Source organism: Saccopteryx leptura, chromosome 8 (assembly GCF_036850995.1).
Source record: "Saccopteryx leptura isolate mSacLep1 chromosome 8, mSacLep1_pri_phased_curated, whole genome shotgun sequence".
Lineage (NCBI taxonomy): Eukaryota > Metazoa > Chordata > Mammalia > Chiroptera > Emballonuridae > Saccopteryx > Saccopteryx leptura.
In genome coordinates this window covers 83,379,270-83,401,716 of record NC_089510.1, presented here as the reverse complement: position 1 = coordinate 83,401,716, position 22,447 = coordinate 83,379,270, and the positions used below count along the sequence as shown (strand labels likewise).

Genomic DNA, 22,447 nt, shown 5'->3' with positions numbered 1-22,447 from the left:
GCTGCCATTAAAATCATTGTTTACTTTGAATTACCTGAACAAGTTTCATGTAGTTACTAATAATCACAACCATGTTATTGGAAGAAGCGGTGTTTGATTTATGTGAAATGGATTTGAATGTCTTGTCCATGGTTTTCTCCCTCAGGTTTCTCATATTCAGGCCAGAACGGTTGTGCTGTCCTGGGCTCCCCCTGTTGGACTTCCTTGTGGACCCCACAGTGGCCTTTCCTTCCCCTACAGTTATGAGGTTGCCTTATCAGACAAAGGCCGAGATGGAAAATACAAGATAATTTACAGGTAGTGTACATTTTCATGTGTTCCTCTGCCATTAAATAGTGAAACTAAGTCATTAAGGAAAATAGAAAACAAAGGAAACTTTATAGACTCTGCAAATTTTTCTTTAAATTGTTCATTTTAAGAATTAGTGATAATTAGAATGTTGAGTTAATTTTGCCTAGAGTAATTCATCAGAAATGACTATTCTAGAGCTCTTTGGTGTTGATGAAATAATATCATTTCATTTTGTTAGCTTGTCAGTATAGAATTAATGAAATTTTCTATTAATATCTATTGAGAAAAACATGAGCATGACCTTCAGTTTTATGTACATTATACACTTACATAATTACCCTTATTAGACTCAGACCTCTTACTAATCTTATTTTTTTTAATTCTACAACATAGATTCATGATTATATGAAATAGGAATTTCAGCCTAATTCGTATCCTCCTTAGTAAATTTATCACCTGTAGTAAAAATTACTTTAAAGCATTTTAGGCCAGCACTTTCTTAAATGGTTAAATGTTGAATACACAGAATAAGGAATTATCTCCTGTTTTATGCACTCCTAGGTATTACACATGCAAATGGTTTATCGCCATGTTCTAAATGCGATTAAAATCTTTTTAGGGTCAAGCCCCTTCCCTTTCTCCTTTGTAATTTCAGGGACTGGTCACATTTACAGAGCAGGAAATCAGAGTCAGTCCTGTTTTAACTACTTGTCAGAGGGTCCCTGTGTATGGCCGGTGGCCATGGCCATGTAGGTTACGACTGGATTCAGGCAGATGATAAAGGAACTGGGAAGTCGGAGGGTGTTGGGCCATTTCGTTTATTCAAGTCTCACCAACTGGCCGATGAGCAAGCGGCAGGGAAAATTGCTTCTCCTTCTCTCTCTCAGGACTCTTAAGCAAAACAGACTGGGAGAAAAGCCCCTTCTCAGCCAAACATTAGCAAACAACGGCCCCTCCCAGTGGTGGCAAACAGTCTGCAATTTGCAATCTTCCGTCCGCCCTGCCGGTTAGCACCCTCAGCCTTACATAGACTGTACACACATGGTGCTGCCTTGTGCGCCTGCACCATGTAGCAAAGTGCAAGCTAGCAAACTTAGGGGTGGTCACTTCACTTTCTACATGACAGGTATCCCTGTGTGAGGAGTGAGGTACATACATAAACAGACTACAGCAGCAGCACAAGGTATACAATTACAATAATTACAAAGGTGCCCTTCACAATGTCTCCCTGAGCACTCTGCCCAAGGCGCTAACTGGAGGCCCATCTCCAACCCCCTACCCCACGGTAGGTGGGAGGGTTTGTATAGTCATCTAGGGCGTGTCCGCGGGAACCGTGCAGTGTCCTTGGTGCACCTCTGCAACTGGATGAGAACAGCTTCCCGGTGCAGGAGGACCTCCACTGAAGCTGTCCCCCCCATCAGGGTCTCTCATACTGTCCAAAGGCAGCATGTCCATCCAACAAGGGAGCCAGTGCCCCTCTCTGGTTGCAGTCCAAGAGTTCATTACTCTGCTCAATGGTCAGCCCACGATAGACAGCCCAGCTGTCTGTGCAAATCACCAAGGTCAAGGTCCATCACAGGCTATTGCCTCACAGCTCTTTATTAACAGACCTCAGTGCCTTTCCATGGCACTCTGTCCGGTGCCACAAGTCCCATCCAACCCCTCAGCAAGCTCATAGGGCCTGGCGGGATCAAACACATTCAAGGCCTGTGCTGCCTTGATAGTTCCCTTATCTGTTGCTACTGCTGCTGCAAAAATAAAGAACCTATTATCTTCTAATGCTGACACCTGCTACACATTAAGTGATCAGTGGATTGTCAATTTCACATGGGGCCTCAGCCCTCCCTGCACATCCCTGGTAGGCGGGTCTTTTAGCTTTCCCCCTATTCAAACTGGAACAGTGGGCTTTGGGGAGGGTTCTCTTCTCCCACAGCTGTCTCCAGCAAGTAATCCTGCAACTGTGCAACCTAAACATTGGCCATTTTCTTGGTGGCTGCCGGGGCCGCTTGCTTCCCCCTTTTTCAGCAGCTGGAACTTCTGCTCTGGCTCATGCTGCTGCCAAAGCTCAAACAGGCCTCTATTAGACCTGCCATCCAACTTCTCCCTATCTGCCCCAGCTGCGGTCAGATCTACCCACGTCTGTGTTCAGGTGACCTTTACAGGCCCGTCTCCCTTGTTAGTCAGGGGGCAGGATGGGAGCAGCCCTCACAGCCTCACAGTGGATGCTGTCTCCAGCCCCCCCCCCCCCCCCAATCTGTCACCATTTCTGTAACCATGTTGATGGACTGCTAGGTTTTTACCTTCTGGGCGACCACTGACCAGACTTTGAGTCTGTGGACTGCAGACTGCTGACTTCCTCATCCTCAGAAGAGGAGTCGGAAACGCCTGCTCCCACCAGCTCAGTGCCACTCTGCTGGCACAGATGCTGCTTCAACGACCATTTTAGCTCCTGCAGCTGCCGGCTCTTAGCCTGAAGTTGAGACTCAAGCTCTTTATTTTATTTTATTTTATTTATTTTTTACAAGGACAGAGAGAGGGATAGATAGGGACAGACAGACAGGAATGGAGAGAAATGAGAAGCATTAATCATCAGTATTTTGTTTCGACACCTTAGTTCATTGATTACTTTCTCATATGTGCCTTGATTGTGGGCCTTCAGCAGACCGAGTAACCCCTTGCTCGAGCCAGCGACCTTGGGTCCAAGCTGGTGAGCTTTGCTCGAACCAGATGAGCCCGCTCTCAAGCTGGTGACCTCGGGTTCTCGAACCTGGGTCCTCGGCATCCCAGTCCTATGCTCTATCCGCTGTGCCACCGCCTGGTCAGGCGAGACTCAAGCTCTTGAGCCCGCAGTTGTTTCTCAGACAGTTGTTGCAGCCAGCGTTCCACTTCCAGGGCAAACTGCAACTTGCGAACCTGCAATTCCTTCTCCAGGACTGTTCCAGTTCCAGGTGCAATTGGTGCTCAGTCTCTTCTTGCAGGGCTGTAAAAAACACCCAGGCTGTTGTGGGACAGCTGTGTTAAGCTTGCTCACTGGTTTACCAGCTGCAAAGCACTTTGCTCGATTAGTGCGTGAGCACATGGCAGAGGTATGTGTGCATGATCTATATAAGGCTATGGGTGTTTGCGCTCAGGGGGATTGCAGATGGTGGATTGCCTGATCACCACTGTGAGGGGCCATTTTGCTGTTTGCCTGAGAGGCAGTTCCCCCTGCCTGTGTGCTTGTCCGCCCTTGTGAGACTTTATTAAATGGAATGGCCCAACCCTTTCTGGCTCCACAGTTTCTCTATCTTCCCAAATCCAGTATGGACCTGTCTGGCCTTGGCCACCGGCATTACATCATCGTCCCCAAAAGGAAAGCCTTGGGGATCCATACACGGAGAGCAACAACAACTCCTCTACCCCACTCCTCAAGGGTGTCAGTGGCTCCATACCAATCTGATCAGAAGTCTTGCTGACTACGCCAGACGTGAGGCCAGTGGCCATGGCCATGCAGGTTCCTATTGAATTAAGGCAGACGGTAAAGAAACTGGAACCAGAGGGTGGAAGGCCATTTTGTTTATTAGTGTCTCTCAATGGTAGACTAGCATGCAGGCAGGGAAAAACTGCTTTTCTCTCTCTCTCTCAGGACTCACAAGCAAAACAGACTGAGGAGGAAAACCCTTCTCTGGCAAATAGTGGCCCCTCCCCACTGCAGCAGGCAGTCCACAATTTGCAGTCCGCCACCTGAGGACAAGCACCCACAGCCTTACAAACACCAAACACACATGATGCTGCCCGTGTTCATGCACCAGTTAGCAAAGTGCAAGTAAGCAAATCTAATACACTTGTAACACACTGGTTTGCTCAATACCCTGGAATGACGGTGCAGCCCAAGGTGATGGGCCACACAGCCTTCTTGTTGGTTCTCTCTCCCACCCTGCTGCTGCCTCGGTGCAGACTACCTGTAATGCCAGTACCCGAGGCCAGGCAGGTCCATACTGGATTCGGGCGGACGGTAGAGAAACTGTGGAGCCAGAAAGCGTTGGGCCATTCCATTTAGTAGACTCACAATGGCAGACAAGCACACAGGCAGGGGAAACCGCCTCTCAGGCAGACAAACAGCAAAATGGCCCCTCACAGTGGTGGGCAGGCAATCTGCCACCCACAATCCCCCACCTCTCATCTCTCTTGAGCACAAGCACCCATAACCTTATATAGGCTGTGCACACGTGCCTCTGCCACGTGCTCACGCACTAATTAAGCAAAGTGCTTGCAGCTGGTGCACCAGCCAGCAAGTCTAACACAGCTGCCCCACACTACCTCAGTGCAGACTACCTCCCGGGCCCTGTTCCTGAGTCTTGCTCCAGGGACATGTCTTCTTCTGGACAAGGAAAAGGGGAGGAGGCAGGGAAGGAAGCCCCACAGCCGGTCACCCCCTTGGCCACCCATCCTGCTTTTGCTGCCTCTCCCGTGGACTCTACAGGCATTTCCCTAGGGTCTTCCAGCATCCACTCTTGCTCTCCTGCAGTGGAGCCTCCAGACTGCATAACCATACCAGTCAGGCCACGTCCTTGTGCTGTGAAGAGAACTGCGCTGGTTCCCCATTCTCCTTCAAATTAAACCCTAACTCCTTTTGGCGCACAGTCATTTGGCTCTGTTTTGAAATGTCAGAATTGGTAGAGACCTTAAAAAAAATATGGAGCACAACTTCCCCCAGTGCCACCAAGAAACAGATTCTATCAGTGCCAGATAGCCATTAGTGGCAAGAGCTAGAGTCTCATCTGCCCAAAAGGTGTAGGTAGGCAGTGTAAGAAAAGCAAAGGGCTGGAAAGGTGAACAGGAGAGGTCTTGTCCCCACCTAAAATAGGCTATTGCCAGAGGGCATGCAGGACTAGATTTTCTGATTCTTTGGATTTTTCTTCTCCAAGGAATGCTAGAAATCTGAATTGTTATTTAAACTTTTCTAATGTTAAACTAATTTATCAAATTAAAAAAATTTTTTTTCTTTTTTTTTTGTGACAGAGACAAAGAGAGGGACAGATAAGGACAGACAGGCAGGAAAGGAGAGAGATGAGAAGCATCAATTCTTCCTGGGGGCTCCTTAGTTGTTCATTCATTGTTTTCTCATATGTGCCTTGATGGGAGGGGCGTGGCACTACAGCAGAGCCAGTGACCGCTAAGTCAGCGACCTTGGCTTTCAAGCCAGAGACCTTTCCACTCAACCTAGCAACCATGGGGTCATGTCTGTGAACCCACGCTCAAGCCAGTGACCCCACACTCAAGCGAGATGAGCCTGCACTCAAGTTGCGACCTCAGGGTTTTGAATCTGGGTCTTCCACATTCCAGTCTGACACTCTATCCACTGCTCCACTGCCTGGTCAGGCAAAAAAACAATTTGGCCTGACCTGTGGTGGCGCAGTGGATAAAGCGCAGACCTGGAAATGCTGAGGTCGCCGGTTCGAAACCCTGGGCTTGCCCGGTCAAGGCACATATGGGAGTTGATGCTTTCAGCTCCTCCCCCCTTCTCTCTCTCTGTCTCTCTCTCCTCTCCCTTTCTCTCTCCTTTCTAAAATGAATAAATTAAAAAAATAATAAAAGAAAAACAAACAAAAAATTTTTTAAATACTGTGCAGGTTAAAAATGCTTCAAGCAAAGTATGGAGATTGCTTGATCACCAGTTTACAACATGAAAAAAAGTATTTTTATTTGAAATAATTTTAAACTTATAAACCTTAGCAAAAAGAAAGAAATCAAGAAATACATGCACTCTTTACCCAGATTCACCTGCTATTAAATAGCCACAATGCAGTTATCAACTTCATAAATTTGCATTGATACAATGCTTTTATCAATTGATCATTCATATTCTAGTTTTGTCAATTGATCTAAGTAATGTCTGTTATAGCATTTTTTGTCCCTTCTAGGACAGGGTTCCTGTCTAGGGTCATTTATTGCATTTAGTTGTCTTATCTCTATCCTTTAATTGGGAACACTTCCAAAATGTTGATGTGTTTTATGACAGACATTTTTAAAGAATACAGTCATGCCCTCTGCACCCCCTCACCTTCAATTGTTTTTTAATGGAATATCCCTTATTGTTTTCAATTGCAACTGCTGATAAGGTGAATGGTTTTATTTTCTGTAAGAGCCGTTTCCTCGTATTGCTCTGTGAGGGGGGCAGATTGCAGTTCTTGAGGGTGGTTGAGAGATTGTGGTGGTTGGGGTTCCTGCCCAGATGAACCTGGGAGCTGTCTTTGGTTGACAGCTGGTACAGTTATTAACACTTACATTTATCTTGTCTATTAATTTGCTTTCTTACTTATTTGTTTTTTTATGTATTTACTTTGAAGAGATGATAAAACCTTTTGGAATTTTATTAGTAAGTGTAACTTGCCATTTTCCATATTTAGGATGGCATAACTTGAATCCATCTTTTGGGTTAGAAAGATAGTAATACCAAATAGGGAAATTTATTTCTGTTTTATGACAGAATCAGACATAAGAGTTCTTGAATTGTTTGTTGCTGGTATATGACAATGAGACCCAAATCCAAACTATGTTTTACTTTTGAAACTGATTATCATTGACTAATGAAATGAATAATTTTTCTTTGCAGTGGAGAAGAATTAGAATGTAACCTGAAAGATCTTAGACCAGCAACCGACTATCATGTAAGGTGAGTTAGAATATGAAAGCTGAAGTGTACTGGAGAATTCAGGTTGCTAAAATCAGTCCAGTGCCCCTTTTCAAGTTTGTGGTTAACAGCACTGCCTAATTTTAGCTGTGATACCTTTGCTCTTTGTCCGTCCATGCATGCTAGGTGCACTTCTGTTCTGCACGCAGGCGTAGTGGTCTGGGAATACATGGGAGTGCTTTTGACAACAAAAAGCCAATGATATATTGAACAGTGTATAGTCTTCTAAAATCTATTGGGCTGTGTGGTTTAATTTCTTTTTCTATAAACAAATGAATCTTTTACCGTGGGTGTATCAATTGTTTATTATGGACTGTAAGTATAAACTGTATGTTTAACTCAAATGACTAAATTAGTCTTTCCCAGATTGCAAGATCACCTTTAGACCTTTGGTTTTAAAATAAGACAATACAAATAGCAGATTATTTCTAACAAGAATTAACCTGATTTAGCAAAATAGTGAGCTGGTATAATTTGATATGTAGCTGTATAATATAATCTGATATTATGACTTTTCTGGACTCTGTGCTGTGACTACTCTGACAGCAAGGGTAGCTAATCTTAGGAAGAACACCAGACAACCGTAGGCCTGGGAAGTGGAAGGTGCTGTCTGCATTCTTAAAGAACTCATCTGATTATTTAAAAGATACATCCATACATCGTTTGCAAGTTAACATGTTTCTGAATATGATCCATAACATTTAAAATTTTTATTTTACTTAATTTTTAAGTTGACCAGAAATTGTGATTTTATCTACTAGCATATACAACATCCTCTCTCCTTTCTTCGGTTTTATACATGTATATAAAGATTATGTAATAGAATTGCAAGCATTGAGCACACATCCTTTATTATACTTTCCAAAGGTTAATTCATACCACATGTTCTTCAGTGGTGTGAGCTGGAGGCAGGATAGCCTAACAGGAAGAACATGTATTAATTATCAGAAGACTTGAATTCTAGTGTAGTTATGCCATGAACTAATTGTTTCAACTTTGGTCAACCACAGAATCCCTGTGTAACAATTCTCTCAGTAAGAAAGGTACAAAAGTAGGGCTGTGCTCAGGTTCTAATATCTCATTAGCTGTACAAGTGCTTAAAACTAAGTTTAAAGTAATACATAAAAGAACAAAGTGTTTTACGTTTAGTCATAAAGAATACATCTGCTTAGCTATTATAGTGTTTAGATGAACTCTTTTGCAACCATCTCTTTCTGTTTAAATCAAAACTTTTGGGGTTTGAGTCAATTAGCTTTAGCCTAAACATAGTGAACTTTTTACATAGTCTGTACAAACAAAAAGATCTGTATAATTCGTGAAGCTGGGATGATAAAAGAAATAGCTTAATCATTCTGTCAAATGGTCAATTTAATGATTTACTAGAAAATGTAACACCATATAGAGCCATGTAAATGTTCTCTGTTAGTCATTGTCACCATTAATATGTGTTTCATTTTTTCTCCATTTTTTAACAGATTACTTATAGCTTTACTAAGGTTTACTTTTATTAATTTCCTAGTCAATCCTGAGTTGAGAGTATCTTTTTAAACAAATTTAAATGTCACAAAGAGTTGGCCCTTTATGTATTGTCCTGTCTATTGTTTGCCTTCATTTCTTCATTTTTTTAATTAATTTTAATTTATTGTGTTAACATGGATTCAAGTGTCCCACCCAATATAACACCTTCACCCTCACCCCCATGCCCCCCCATTATACCCTCTTTGCCCCCCTTCTTCTAACTCCCTCCCCCCTTCTCTCTGAGATTTGCTGTCCTGTTATTTGTATCTATTTGTATGTATTTATAATTTTACTAATCCCTTCACCTTCTCTGATTCTATCCCCCTCAGCCCCCTCATCCCCCTCCCCTCTGACAGCTGTCCCTCTGCTCCCTGTGACCCTGCCTCTGCCTCTATTCTGTTCCTCAGTTCACTTTGTTCATTAGATTCCACAAATAAGTGAGATCATATGATATTTGTCTTTCTTTGCCTGGCTTATTTCACTTAGCATAATAATCTTCCTCCGGTCCATCCATGTCATCGCAAAAGGTAAGATTTCCTTCTTTGTGGCCGTGTAGTATTTCATTGTGTACCACAGCTTTTTAATCCACTCGCCCACTGATGGTCACTTGGGCTGTTTCCAGATCTAGACTGTTGTAAACAATGCTGCAATAAATATGTGTTGAATCAGTGTTTTGGGATTCTTAGGAAATATTCCTAAAAGTGGAATAGCTGGGTTGAAAGCCAGTTCCACTTCTAATATTTTGAGGAAACACCGTACTGTTTTCCACAGGGGCTGCACAACTCTGCATTTACACCAGCAGTGCAGGAGGGTTCCCTTTTCTCCACATCCTCACCAGCACTTATTCTGTGTTGATTTGTTAATAAACGCCATTCTGACAGGTGTGAGGTGGTATCTCATTGTGGTTTTAATTTGCATTTCTTTGATGATTAGTGACATTTTTCATATGCCTGTTGGCCATCTGTATGTCCTCTTTGGAGAAGTGTCTGTTCAGTTCTTTTGCCCATTTTTTTTTTTTTTTGTACTTTTCTGAAGCTGGAAACGGGGAGAGACAGTCAGACAGACTCCCGCATGCGCCCAACCGGGATCCACCCGGCACACCCACCAGGGGGGCCCGCTCTGCCCACCAGGGGGCGCTGCTCTGCCCCTCCGGGGCGTCGCTCTGCCGCGACCAGAGCCACTCTAGCGCCTGGGGCAGAGGCCAAGGAGCCATCCCCAGTGCCCGGGCCATCTTTGCTCCAATGGAGCCTTGGCTGCAGGAGGGGAAGAGAGAGACAGAGAGGAAGGGGGGGGGGGTGGAGAAGCAAATGGGCGCTTCTCCTATGTGCCCTGGCCGGAATCGAACCCGGGTCCCCCACACGCCAGGCCGACGCTCTACCGCTGAGCCAACCGGCCAGGGCCCTTTTGCCCATTTTTTAATTGGATCATTTACCTTCCTGGTGATGAGGTTCAGAAGTTCTTTACAAATTTTGGTTATAAAAAATGTATTGGCGAATATGTTCTCCCATTGTGTGGGTTGTCTTTTTATTTTGTTCATGATGTCTTTTGCTGGACAAAAGAGTTTTAGTTTGATCTAGTCCCATTTGTTCATCCTGTCCTTTATTTCACTTGCCTGTGAAGAGAAATCTACAAAAATATTACTACGAGAGATACCGGAGAGTTTACTGCCTATGTTTTCTTCCAAGATGTTTATGATTTTGCAACTTAGATTTAACTCTTTTAACCATGTTGAGTTTATTTTTTTGAGTGGTGTAAGTTAGTGGTCTAGTTTCATTTTTTTGCAGGTAGCTGTTCAATCTTCCCAACACCAATTATAAAAGAGACTGTCTTTACTCCATTGTATGCTCTTACCTACTTTGTCAAATATCAATTGACCATAAAAGCATGCGTTTATTTCTGCATTCTCTGTTCTGTTTCATTGATCTGTATGCCTGTTCTTATGCCAGTACCAAGCTGTTTTGAGTACAATGGCCTTGTAGTATAACTTGATATCAGGAAATGTAATATCTCCCACTTTATTATTCATATTCAAGATTGCTGATGCTATTCATGTTTTATTTTGGTCCATATAAATTTTTGGAATATTCTTTCTATATCTTTGAAGTATGCCATTGGTATTTTAATAGGATTTGCATTGGATTGATAGATTGCTTTGAGTAATATAGACATTTTAATGATGTTTATTCCTGTCCATGAACATCATATATGCTTCCATTTGTTTGTATCATCTTTGATTTCTTTTTTCAATGTCTTAAAATTTTTCAAGTACAAGTCCTTTACCTCCTTTATTAAATTTACTCCTAGGTACTTAATTTCTTTGTTGCAATAGTGAAGGGGATTGTTTCCTTAATTTCTCTTTCAGACAGTTTATTGTTGGTGTATAAAAATGCCACTGATTTTTGAATATTAATTTTATATCCTGCCATCTGCTAAATTCATTTATCCTGTCTAATAGTTTTTGACTGAGACTTTAAGGTTTTCTATGTACAGTATCAAGTCATCAGTAAATAATGATAGTTTTACTTCTTTTCCAGTTTGGATGCCTTTTATTTCTTCTTCTCCGATTGCTGTGGCTAGGAATTCCAGAATTATGTCGAATAAGAGTGGTGAAAGAGGGCACCCCTGCCTTGTTCTTGATCTTAAGGAAATTGCTTTTAATTTTTGCCCATTGAGTATGGTGTTGGCTGTTTGTCATAGATGGCTTTTACTGTGTTGACGTATGTTTCCTATATTCTTACTTTGCTCAGAGTTTTGATCATAAATGACTGCTGGATTTTATCAAACGCTTTTTCTGTATCTATTGATAAAACTGTGATTTTTATTCTTCCTTTTGTTAATGTGATGGGTCACATTTATTGATTTGCAAATATTGTACTAGCATTTGCCTCCCCGGAATGAATCCCACTTCATCATGATGTATGATTTTTTTTTTTTCAATTTTCTGAAGCTGGAAACAGGGAGAGACAGTCAGACAGACTCCCGCATGCGCCCGACCGGGATCCACCCGGCACACCCACCAGGGGCGATGCTCTGCCCACCAGGGAGCATGCTCTGCCCATCCTGGGTGTCGCCATGTTGCGACCAGAGCCACTCTAGCGCCTGGGGCGGAGGCCACAGAGCCATCCCCAGCGCCCGGGCCATCTTTGCTCCAATGGATTTTTTTAACGTATTGCTGGATCCAGTTTGCTAATATTTTGTTGAGAATTTTAGCATCTATGTTTATCAGGGATATTGACCTATAGTTTTCTTTCTTTGTAGTGTCTTTACCTGGTTTTGAAATGAGGATAATCATTGCCTCATAAAAGGAGCCTGGAAGTCTTCTCTCTCCTTGAATGTTTTGAAATAGCTTGAGAAGGATAGTGTTAGTTTTTCTTTGAATGTTTCGTAAAATTTGCCTGTGAAGCCATCCAGACCAGGAGTTTGTTTGCTGGGAGTTTTTTGATTACTGTGTTTCAATTTCATTTGTCATAATCAGTCTGTTTAGGTTTTCTGATTCTTCTAGATCCATGATGGTGAACCTTTTTATAAAAACTGCCCACTTTTGCAGTGCTCGTCGACCTGGTCCCTCATACCCACTAGTGGGCATTTCAGCTTTCATGGTGGGCCAGTCGTGGCGCCGTGGTTGCTCCGCTGCCACCCACCATGAAAGCTGGAACGCCCACTAGTGGGCAGGAGGGACCAGGTCGACGAGCACTGCAAAAGTGGGCGGTTTTTATAAAAAGCTTCACCAACATGGTTCTAGATTGAGTTTCGGGAAATGTATGTTTCTAGGAATTTATGCATTTCACTTAGGTTACCCAATTCTTTGGCATATAGACCTTCATAGTATTTTATTCCAATCCTTTGTATTTCTGCGGTGTCAGTTGTTACTTCTCCATTTTCATTTCTAATTTTATTTGAGTCCTCTCTCGTTTTTTCTTGATAAGTCTGGAAGGTTCATCATTGTTGTTTATCTTTTCAAAGAACCAGCTCTTGGTTCAATTGATCTTTTGTATTGCTTTTTTTAGTGTCTATGTCATTTATTTCAACTCTGATCTTTATTATTTCCTTTCTTCTACTTTCTCTGGGCTTTATTTGTTGTTTTTTTCTAATTGTTTTAGATGAAGGGTTGTTTGAGCTTTTTCTTGCTTTTTAAGGTATGCCTGTAATGCTGTGAACTTCCCTCTCAGAACTGCTTTTGCTGTGTCCCATAAATTTTGAGTTTTTGTATGTTCATTTTAATTTGTTTCATTGAAATTTTTTATTTTTCCCTTGATTCATTATTAACCCATTTATTATTTAATAACATGCTATTTAGCCTGCAAGTGTTTGAAAGTTTTTCAGTTTTCTTTTAAGTTTTTTTTAATTATTATTATTTAGACATTTATATTTAACAGGGTGATATTGGTCAACCAGAGTACATAGATTTTGATAAAACATCTCCACATCATTTGAACAGTCAGTTATGCTGTATACCCATCACCCAAAGTCAGATCATCTTCTGTCACCCTATATTTTGTTTCTCTTTAGGCTCTCCCCCTTCCTGTCCACCCTTCCCTTCCCCCTGGTAACCACTGCACTTTTGTCCATGTCCATGAGTCTCAATTTTGTGTCCCACCTATAAATGGAATTATACAGTTCTTAGCTTTTTCTGTTTTACTTATTTCACTCAGTATAATGTTGTCAAGGTCCACCCATATTGTCGTAAATGATACTATGTCTTCATTTCTTATGGCTGAGTAGTATTCCATAGTGTATATGTACCAAAGCTTTTTAATCCACTCGTTCACTGACGGACACTTGGGCTGTTTCCAGATCTTCGCTATTGTGAACAATGCTGCCATAAACATGGGGGTGCATGTCTTTTTTTCAGAAAGTGCTATGGTGTTCTTGGGGTATATTCTTAAAAGTGGTATAGCTGGGTAAAAGGGCAGTTCGATTTTTAATTTTTTGAGGAATCTCCATAGTATATATGTACCACATCTTCTTTATCCAATCCTCTATTGAAGGGCATTTCTGCTGTTTCCATATCTTGGTGACCATGAACAATGCTGCGATGAACATGGGGGTACATGTGTCCTTTTGTACTCATGTTTTTGAGTTTGGGGGTATATACCCAGTAGAGGGATTGCTGGGTCATATGGTAGTTCTATTTTTAATTTTTTGAGGAACCACCATACTTTCTTCCATAGTGGTTGTACTAATTTACATTCCCACCAACAGTGGATGAGGGTTCCTTTTTCTCCACAGCCTCTCTACCACTTGTTATTACCTGTCTTGCTAATAATAGCTAATCTAACAGGTATGAGGTCGTATCTCATTGTAGTTTTGATTTGCATTTCTCGAATAGCTAATGAAGATGAGCATCTTTTCATATATATGTTGGCTATTTGTATTTCATCTTGGGAGAAGTGTTTATTCATGTCCTCTTCCCACTTTTTTATTGGATTGTGTGTTTGTTTGTTTGTTTCTGAGTTTTATGAGTTCTTTACATATTTTGGCTACTAGCCCGTTATCTGAGCTGTTGTTTGAAAATACCATCTCCTATTTAGTTGGTGGCCTATTTGTTTTGTTGACAGTTTCTTTTGCTGTGCAGAAGCTTTTAGTCTGATGTAGTCCCATTCATTTATTTTTGCCTTTACTTCCCTTGCCTTTAGAGTCAAATTCTTAAAATGTTCTTTATGGCCAAGGTCCATAAGTTTAGTACCTATGTTTTCTTCTATGTAATTTATTGTTTCAGATCTTATATTTAGGTCTTTGATCCATTTTGTGTTCATTTTTGTGCAAGGAAATAAACTGTTGTCAAATTACATTCTTTTGAATGTGGTTTTCCAATTTTCCCAGCATCATTTATTGAAGAGGCTTTCTTTTCTCCATTGTGTGTTTTTGGCTCCTTTATTAAAGATGATCTGACCCCATATATGTGGTTTTATTTCTGGGCTCTCTATTCTGTTCCATTGGTCTGTGTGTGTATTTTTCTGCCAGTACCATGCTGTTTTGATTGTCATGATTCTGTAATATAGTTTGAAGTTAGGTATTGTAATGCCTCCTGCCTCATTTTTTTTCCTTAGGATTACTTTGGATATTCAAGGTTTTTATTGTTCCATATAAACCTGATGATTTTTTGTTTCATTTCTTTAAAAGAATGACCTTGGCATTTTGATGGGAATTGCATTAAATTTTTATATTGCTTTGGGTAATATGGCCATTTTAACTCTATTTGTTCTTCCTATCCACGAATAAGGAATATTTTTTCATTTTATTTTGTCTTTTTCAATTTACTTTAATAATGCTTTGTAGTTTTCAGTATATAGGTCCTTTACATTCTTTGTTATGTTTATTCCTAGGTATTTTATTTTATTTTTTTGTTGCTTTAAAAGGATTATTTTTTTATTAGTTCTTTTTCAGAGGTTTCATTGTTGGCATAAAATAAAGCAATAGATTTCTGTATATTAATTTTGTATCCTATGACCTTACTGTATTGGTTTTTTGTTTCTAATAGCTTTTCTATAGAGTCTTTGTGGTTTTTTATATATAGGATCATGTCATCTGCAAAAAGTGAAACCATAACTTCTTCTTTCCTGATATGCATGCTTTTTATTTCTTTCTTTTGTATGAATGCTCTGGCTAGAAATTCCAGCACTATGTTGAATAGGAGTGGAGAGAGTGTGCAACCTTGTCTTGTTCCTGATCTTAGAGGAAAACTTTTCAGTTTTTTACTATTTAGTATGATGTTAGCTGATGGTTTGTCATAAATGGCCTTTATTATGTTGAGGTATTTTCCTTCTATACCCATTTTGTTGAGTATTTTAAACATAAAAGAATTTTGTATTTTATTGAATGCCTTTTCTTCATGTATTGATAGGATCATATGGTTTTTGTTCTTTGTTTTGTTTATGTGGTGTATTACATTATCGTTTTACTTATGTTGAACCATCCTTGTGTTTCTGGTATGAATCCCACTGGATCATGATGAATTACTTTTTGATGTGTTGTTGTATTTGATTTGCTAGTATTTTGTTCAGTATTTTAGCATATGAATTCATTAGAGATATTGGTCTGTAGTTTTCTTTTGTTGTGTTGTCTGTACCAGGTTTTGGTATGAAGTATATGTTGGCCTCATAAAATGTGTTTGGAAGTATTGCTTCTTCAATTATTTGGAGGGCTTTGAGAGGTATAGGAACCAGTTCTTTGAATGTTTGGTAGAACTTACTAGTGTATCCATCTGGCCCCGGAGTTTTATTTTTGGGGAGGTTTTTGATAGTTGTTTCTATTTCCTCCCTGCTTTTCAGTCTATTTAGGCTTTCTGCTTCTTTGTTGTTCAGTGTAGGAAGATTGTATTGTTCTAGGAGTTTATCCATTTCTTTAGATTGTTGGATTTGGTGACATACAATTTTTTATAGTATTCTGCAATAATCTTTTGTATATCTATGAGATTTGTGGTAATTTCTCCTCTTTCATTTTGGATTTTGTTTGTATGAGTCTTTTCTCTTTTGTCCTTAGTGAGTCTTGCCAGGGGTTTGTCAATTTTATTGATCTTTTCAAAGAACCAGCTCTTAGTTGTATCAATTTTTCTATAGTTTTTCTGTTCTCTATTTATTTCTGCTCTAATTTTTATTATTTCCTTTCTTCTGCTGGTTTTGGTTTGCCTTTGTTCTTCTTTTCTAATTCCTTAAGATGTGATGTTAGATTGTTTACTTGGGCTCTCTCTTGCTTTATTATATAAGCATGTAATGATATGAACTTCCCTCTTATTACTGCTTTGCTGCATCCCAGAGATTCTAATATGTCATGTTGTCATTTTCATTTGTCTGTGTATATCTTTTGGTCTCTTATTTCTTCTTTGACCCATTCATTTTTTAGAACTATATTATTTAATTTCCACATTATCGTGGGTGTGTTTACTTCTTGTTTGCAGTTGAATTGTAGTTTCAAAGCCTTATGGTCAGAGAATATGCTTGGTATAATTTCAGTCTTTCTGAATTTGTTGGTGTTAGTTTTGGGGCCCAGCATATGGTCTATTCTAGAGAATGTTCCATGTACACTGGAGAAAAATGTATACTCTGACATTTGGGATGTAATGTCCTACAGATGTCCATTATGCCCATTTGTTCTAGATTCATTTAAGGCTGATATTTCTTTATTGATTTTCTGTAGGGATGAACGATTTAAAGCCATCAATGGTGTATTGAGGTCTCCAAGTATGATTATGTTTTTTTTTTTTGATTTGCACTTTTAGAGTAGTTTTCTTATATATTTTGGTGCTTCTTGGTTTGGTGTATGTATATTAAGGAGTGTTGTGTCTTTTTGATACAGTGTCCCCTTTATCATTATGAAATGTCCATTCTTGTCTCTAGTTACCTTTGTTGTCTTGTAGTCAGCATTGTCAGATATGAGTATAGCTACTCCTGCTATTCTTTGATTATTTTTTGCTTGGAGAATCATTTTCCAACCTTTCACTTTGAATCTATTTAATATCCTTGTAGCTTAGATGTATATCTTGAAGGCAGCATATTGTTGGGTTTTGCTTCTTGATTCAGTCTGCTACTCTGTGCCTCTTTATTGGTCAGTTCAATCCATTTACATTTAGTGTAATTATTGACACTTGAGGATTTCCTATTGCCATTTTATATACTGCTTTCTGATAGCCTTAATGTCTTACTTGGTTTTTCTTTTTTGTTTTTCTGCCATTTGTTTTTGTTTGGTGATATTCCATACTTCTATCTTTTGTTTCTTCTTTTTTTAAGCTATGTGTTTCAGTAGTGGCATTTTCAGGAGTGGTTATCATTAGGTTATTAGAAGAAAAATTATCATATTTATTAGAGTCCATTATCTCATGAGTGCTTCTGCACTCCATCCTCCTTTGTTACTGCTGATCTTTATCCTCTCCCCTTTTATGTTATTGTTGTCACAGATTATTCTTTTTTTTGTGGTTTTGTTAAAATTTTTACTTGTAATTTTGTCTTGTTTTGTTCTTTGTAACTATCTGGTTGTATAACCCCTTTAATATTTCCTGTAGTGGGGGTTTTCTGGTGATAAATCCCCTCAGCTTCTGTATGTCTGTAAATGTTTTCACTTCCCCTTCATATTTGAAAGATAGCTTTGATGGATATAGTATTCTTGGTTGGTAGTTCCTTTCTTTCAGTACTTTAAATGTAGTCCACTCTCTTCTGGCTTGTAGAGTTTCTGCTGAGAAATCTAATGGCTTAATTGGCATTCCTTTATATGTTATATCCTTCTTCTCCTTAGCTGCCTTGAGGATTCTTTCTTTGTCATTGATTTGTAATAATTTCATTACAATGTGCCTTGGAGTAGGTCTATTTGGGTTAAGGTAACTTGGTGTTCTGTTTGCTTCTTAGATTTGAGGCTCTCTTTCCACCTTTTTGGAAAGTTCTCATTGATTATTTGTTTCAATATGTTCTCCATTACCTTTTCCCTCTCTTCTTCTTCCTAATATACTGATTATTCTTATATTGCTCTTCCTGATGGAGTCTAACAATTCCTGTAGAGCTTTCTTATTTTTTTAAATTTGTGAGTCTCTCTCTTCTTCTTTTTGTAGTATCTCTAGTTGCCTGTCTTCAGTGTCAATGATTCTCTCTTCTATCTGGGTTGTTCTATTGGCTAAGCTTGTTACCTCATTTTTTAGTTCGTGTATTGAGCTTTTCATCTCTGTTTGGTTCTTTTTTATCATTTCGATTTCCTTGGTGAAGTACTCTTTTTGTTCATTAAGTTGTTTTTTGAGTTCACTAAATTGCCTTTTAGTATTTTCTTGTATCTTATTGAGCATTTTTAGAGCTTCAATTTTGAATTCTCTGTCATTAAGCAAGGTTTCCATGTAATTGAGATTTTTTTCCTGGAAATTTTTCATCATCTATCTGAGCTACATCTTTGTCTTGTATATCCATATTTGATTTATTTTTCCTTGATGGCATTTGTGGGTGGTATTGTTAACAACCCCAATAAGGGATCATTATTCTTTTTTCTGACAGGGGCGCTGCACTATAAGATTTGCCTCTGCAAGATTCTTGGGTGTTCTCCTAAGGCTTAGCTGTCACCTTTGTAATGATGCAAGCAGTGTCGTCTCCTTGGTAGGATGGGCTTGTTCCTAGGGCTTTGCCGATCAGGAGTCCTCCAGGGACTCCCCAGTGTCCCAGCAGAGCTGGGGATCTTGTATTCGGTGCTCGCGCTTCTCACAGGAGAGAACAGCATGGATACCTGGTGGAGGGGTGTCTGCCACCATCGTTGTTCTCACAGGAAGGGGACCAGTGAGGAACCGGGAAGCTGGGGTGACACAGTCTCGTCCCTACTCCAATCACTCCAACCATAGCCTTGGGCTGGGCAGGGGTGCTTGCCACAAGCCAGTGTCCCTGAGCTGCAGGAGCAGCTGCAGCAGAGTTTGCAAATCAGGGACTTCCTGCCCACACATGCTAAACTCCCTCCAGCAAGCTGGTGCCTGAGCTTCAGAGCCAGTGGTGCGCAGATCCCAGATCAAGTGTGTCTGGCACCACAGAGCTAAATTGTGCCCGTTGGGCAGGCAGATCAAGCGTACCCCGATCTACACAAGCTATTTATCTGCATTTCCTGGAAGCTTGCCACTTACTTTGAGTACACCCCATCCAGCCCTGCAATCACAGGTGCGGCAGACGCCAGTAAACAGCCGTGCTCCCTGTTCTTGGTCATCACCCCTGTCTCTGCTCCTTCCCCCCAGACTCTCCTCCTGGTACCTCCTGGACTGAGACAAAGCCTGTACAAACAATGCCTCCCTCTCTCAGGTCTGTGAGGAAGGAGAAAGACTCAGTCCTCTGGTATATTTTTTTCTTCTGTGCTTTGGCCCGCCTTCTTGCACGATGATACCTTTGTGTATCCAGTGTGTGTATATTTCAATTTCATCTGGGTTTTTTCTCTGCATATAGTTGTAGAATTTGTTGAAATTTCAAGGTGAGAGATGAGAAGTATCTTTCGTGCTGCTATTTCTGTCTCAGTTTTTCTATTGTAGTTGATTTCTTGTTTCATGCCATTGTGATCAGAGAAGATGCTTGATATGATTCCAGTCTTCTTAAATATATTGAGACTTGTTTGATGTCCTAACACATGGTCTGTCCTGGAGAATGTACCGTAAGCACTTGAAAAGAATATATATTCTGCTGCTTTGGGGTGAATAGTTTTGAAGCTATCATTTAAATCCAGTTGATCTAGTGCACGGGTCTCAAATTCGCGGCCCGCGATCTAGTGTGTCATTTAAGGCTACTATTTCTTTGTTAATTTTCTGTGTGGAGGATCTGTTCACTGATGTTAGTGGGGTATCAAAATCCCCTACTATTATAGTATTGCTGTTGATCTTGCCCTTTATGTCCATAAAATCTGCTTTATATATTTAGGTGCTCCTATATATTAGGTGCATAAATATTTACAATGGTTATATCCTTCTTTTGAATTGCTCCCTTTTTTATTATGTAGTGATCTTCTTTATTCCTTACTATAGCCTTTGTTTTAAAGTCTATTTTGTCAGGTATAAGTATTGCTACCCTAGCTTTTCTTTTCATTTCCATTTGCATGAAATACTTTTTTCCATCCCTTCACTTTTAGTCTATGTGTATCTTTGCTTCTGAGGTGGGTCTCTTGTAGACAGCATATGTATGGGTCCTGTTTTCTTATCCATGCAGCTACCCCATGTCTTTTGATTGGAGCATTTGATCCATTTACATTTAATTATTTAAATATCCATTACATTTCAATTATTGACATATACTTATTTATTGCCATTTTATTCTTTAAATCTACATTCTTCTTTTTCTCAATTTTTATTTTTCCTTTACTGTTTTTATAGCAGGCCCATTAACATTTCCTGCAATACTGGTTTGGTTATAATGAATTCCTTGAGTCTTTTTTGTCTGGGAAGCTCTTTATTTCTCCTTAAATTTTAAGCAAAAGCCTTTCTGGATAAAGAAGTCTTGGCTTTAGGTTCTTGTTTTGCATGACTTTGAATATTTCTTACTGATACCTTCTGCCCTCAAGTATTTCTGTTGAGAGGTCGGATGTTATCCTTTTGGGGGCTCCTCTGTAGGTAATTGACTACTTTTCTCTTATAGCTTTTAGTATTCTTTGTCTCTTAACTTTGACATTTTAATTATGATGTGTCTTGGTGTAGGCCTCCTTGGGTTCCTCTTTAATGGAAGTCAGTGCTTCTTGAACTTGTGTGACTTTTTCCTTCATCAGTTTAGGGAAATTTTCAGCTATGATTTCTTCAAACAGGTTTTCTATCCCTTGTTTATTCTCTTCTCCTTCAGGAACCCCTTTGATGAGGATGTTGTTTCTCTTCATGTTGTCACAAAGGACTCTTAGAGTTTCCTCAGTCTTTTTGCGCCTGTTTTTGTTTTGCCGCTGTACTGTGTGCTTATGTTTGTTGTCTCCTAAATCTCTAATTCGATCCTCTGCTTCATCCAGCCTGCTGTTGATTTCTTCTAGTGCAATGTTCATTTCTGATATTGTATTTGTCATTTCCAAATGGTTCTCTTTCATGATTTCAATGTTCTTTTTGATGCTTGCTATATCTTTATTTAAGTGCTCATTATGCCCATCCATTGTTGCTCTAAGATCCTTGAGCATCCTATAAATCATTATTTTAAAATCTGCATCTGATAGTTTGGTTTCTTTAATTTCATTTAGTACTTTTTCTGGAGATTTCTCTTGTTGATTTATTTGGTCACATTTCTGTGTCTGCCCATTTCGTCTGTGTGTTAGGTAGCGCTGTCTGGGTTGTCTGACCTAAAAATTTTTGTGGTGTCTTTATGAGGAAGATTGGCTCGGTGGTACTGACCTCCAGGCCACCTGTTATCTTTGTTCTCGGAATGCTTCTTGAGGGTACTATTTTTCCTCCTGTTGTCTGTGAGTATTGAATGCAGTTGGTACTTTTGTGTGTACGGTTATCCTTTCAGGCTGGCTGGCTCTAAATTTCAATCTGGATTGTGTGTATTAGATACTGTCCAGTATCTGTCCTGTTGGGCTTATTTGTTCTCCGCAGTGTCTGGTGCCTGTGGGACTCCTCTTTTGGGCAGGCTGCTTATGTAGCTGGGTGAATCTAGGGTTGGTGCTCTCTGCCACCCACTACCAGTTTTATTGGTTCTAGGTCTTCTTGGGTTGCCATCTGCTGTTGTTTGTAACCTGCTGTGTGCTACCTGTCTACAGCTACTGCTCTTTTCATTGTTTGTGTCTGCATTTTCTGTGCCTAGGTAATGTGGGAGGGGCCAACCTGTGTATAAGAATCAGCTTCTTCCTGCTAGAGATGACAGCAGCTTCATAAAAGCTCCAAGCTTCGTCATATTTGCCGCCTCTTTTCAGCTGCTCCACCTCCTCTTGCAATTGTATGATCTTCCCACAGAGTCCTCTGTCAAAAGACTGTAGTGTGGGCTCACACTGGCCTCAGCTAACCAACTCCTCTAAGGTTGCAAGCTTGTTGGGTAAGGGCAGCTGATGGTGGGAATACAACATTAGTGGGACCCCCTACTTCAGGGGTCTCTTGGACAGGAGCTCAGTATAGCAAATGTGGCCCCTACTCCAAAGGCTAATCCAGGGGTCCCCAAACTTTTACACAGGGGGCCAGTTCACTGTCCCTCAGACCGTTGGAGGGCCAGACTATAAAAAAAAAAACTATGAACAAATCCCTATGTACACTGCACATATCTTATTTTAAAGTAGAAAAACAAAATGGGAACAAATAAAATATTTAAAGTAAGGAAAAAATAAATTTAAATCAACAAACTGACCAGTATTTCATTGGGAACTATGAGCCTGCTTTTGGCTAATGAGATGGTCAATGTCCGGTTCCATATTTGTCACTGCTAGCCATAACAAGTGATATGACGCGCTTCCGGAGCCGTGAGGCCTGCGTCCCACGTCACTGGAAGTAGTACTGTACGTGAGCGATGCCACGCTTTGCAGCGCTGCCACATACAGTGCTCCCCTCACTGACCACCAGTGAAAGAGGAA

The 22,447-nt window shown here is 40.2% G+C and overlaps 1 protein-coding gene across 5 annotated transcripts in view; it reads left to right on the top strand.

Moving 5' to 3' along the window:
- FNDC3B (fibronectin type III domain containing 3B) overlaps window positions 1-22,447 on the top strand; it is a 400,148-nt gene that overhangs the window by 278,250 nt on the left and 99,451 nt on the right. For all 5 annotated transcript variants that reach the window (XM_066348038.1, XM_066348040.1, XM_066348039.1 and 2 more), the window contains exons 8-9: window positions 146-297; window positions 6,887-6,946. In XM_066348038.1, coding sequence (XP_066204135.1) covers window positions 146-297; window positions 6,887-6,946 — 212 coding nt within the window. The remainder of the gene's footprint in view (window positions 1-145; window positions 298-6,886; window positions 6,947-22,447) is intronic.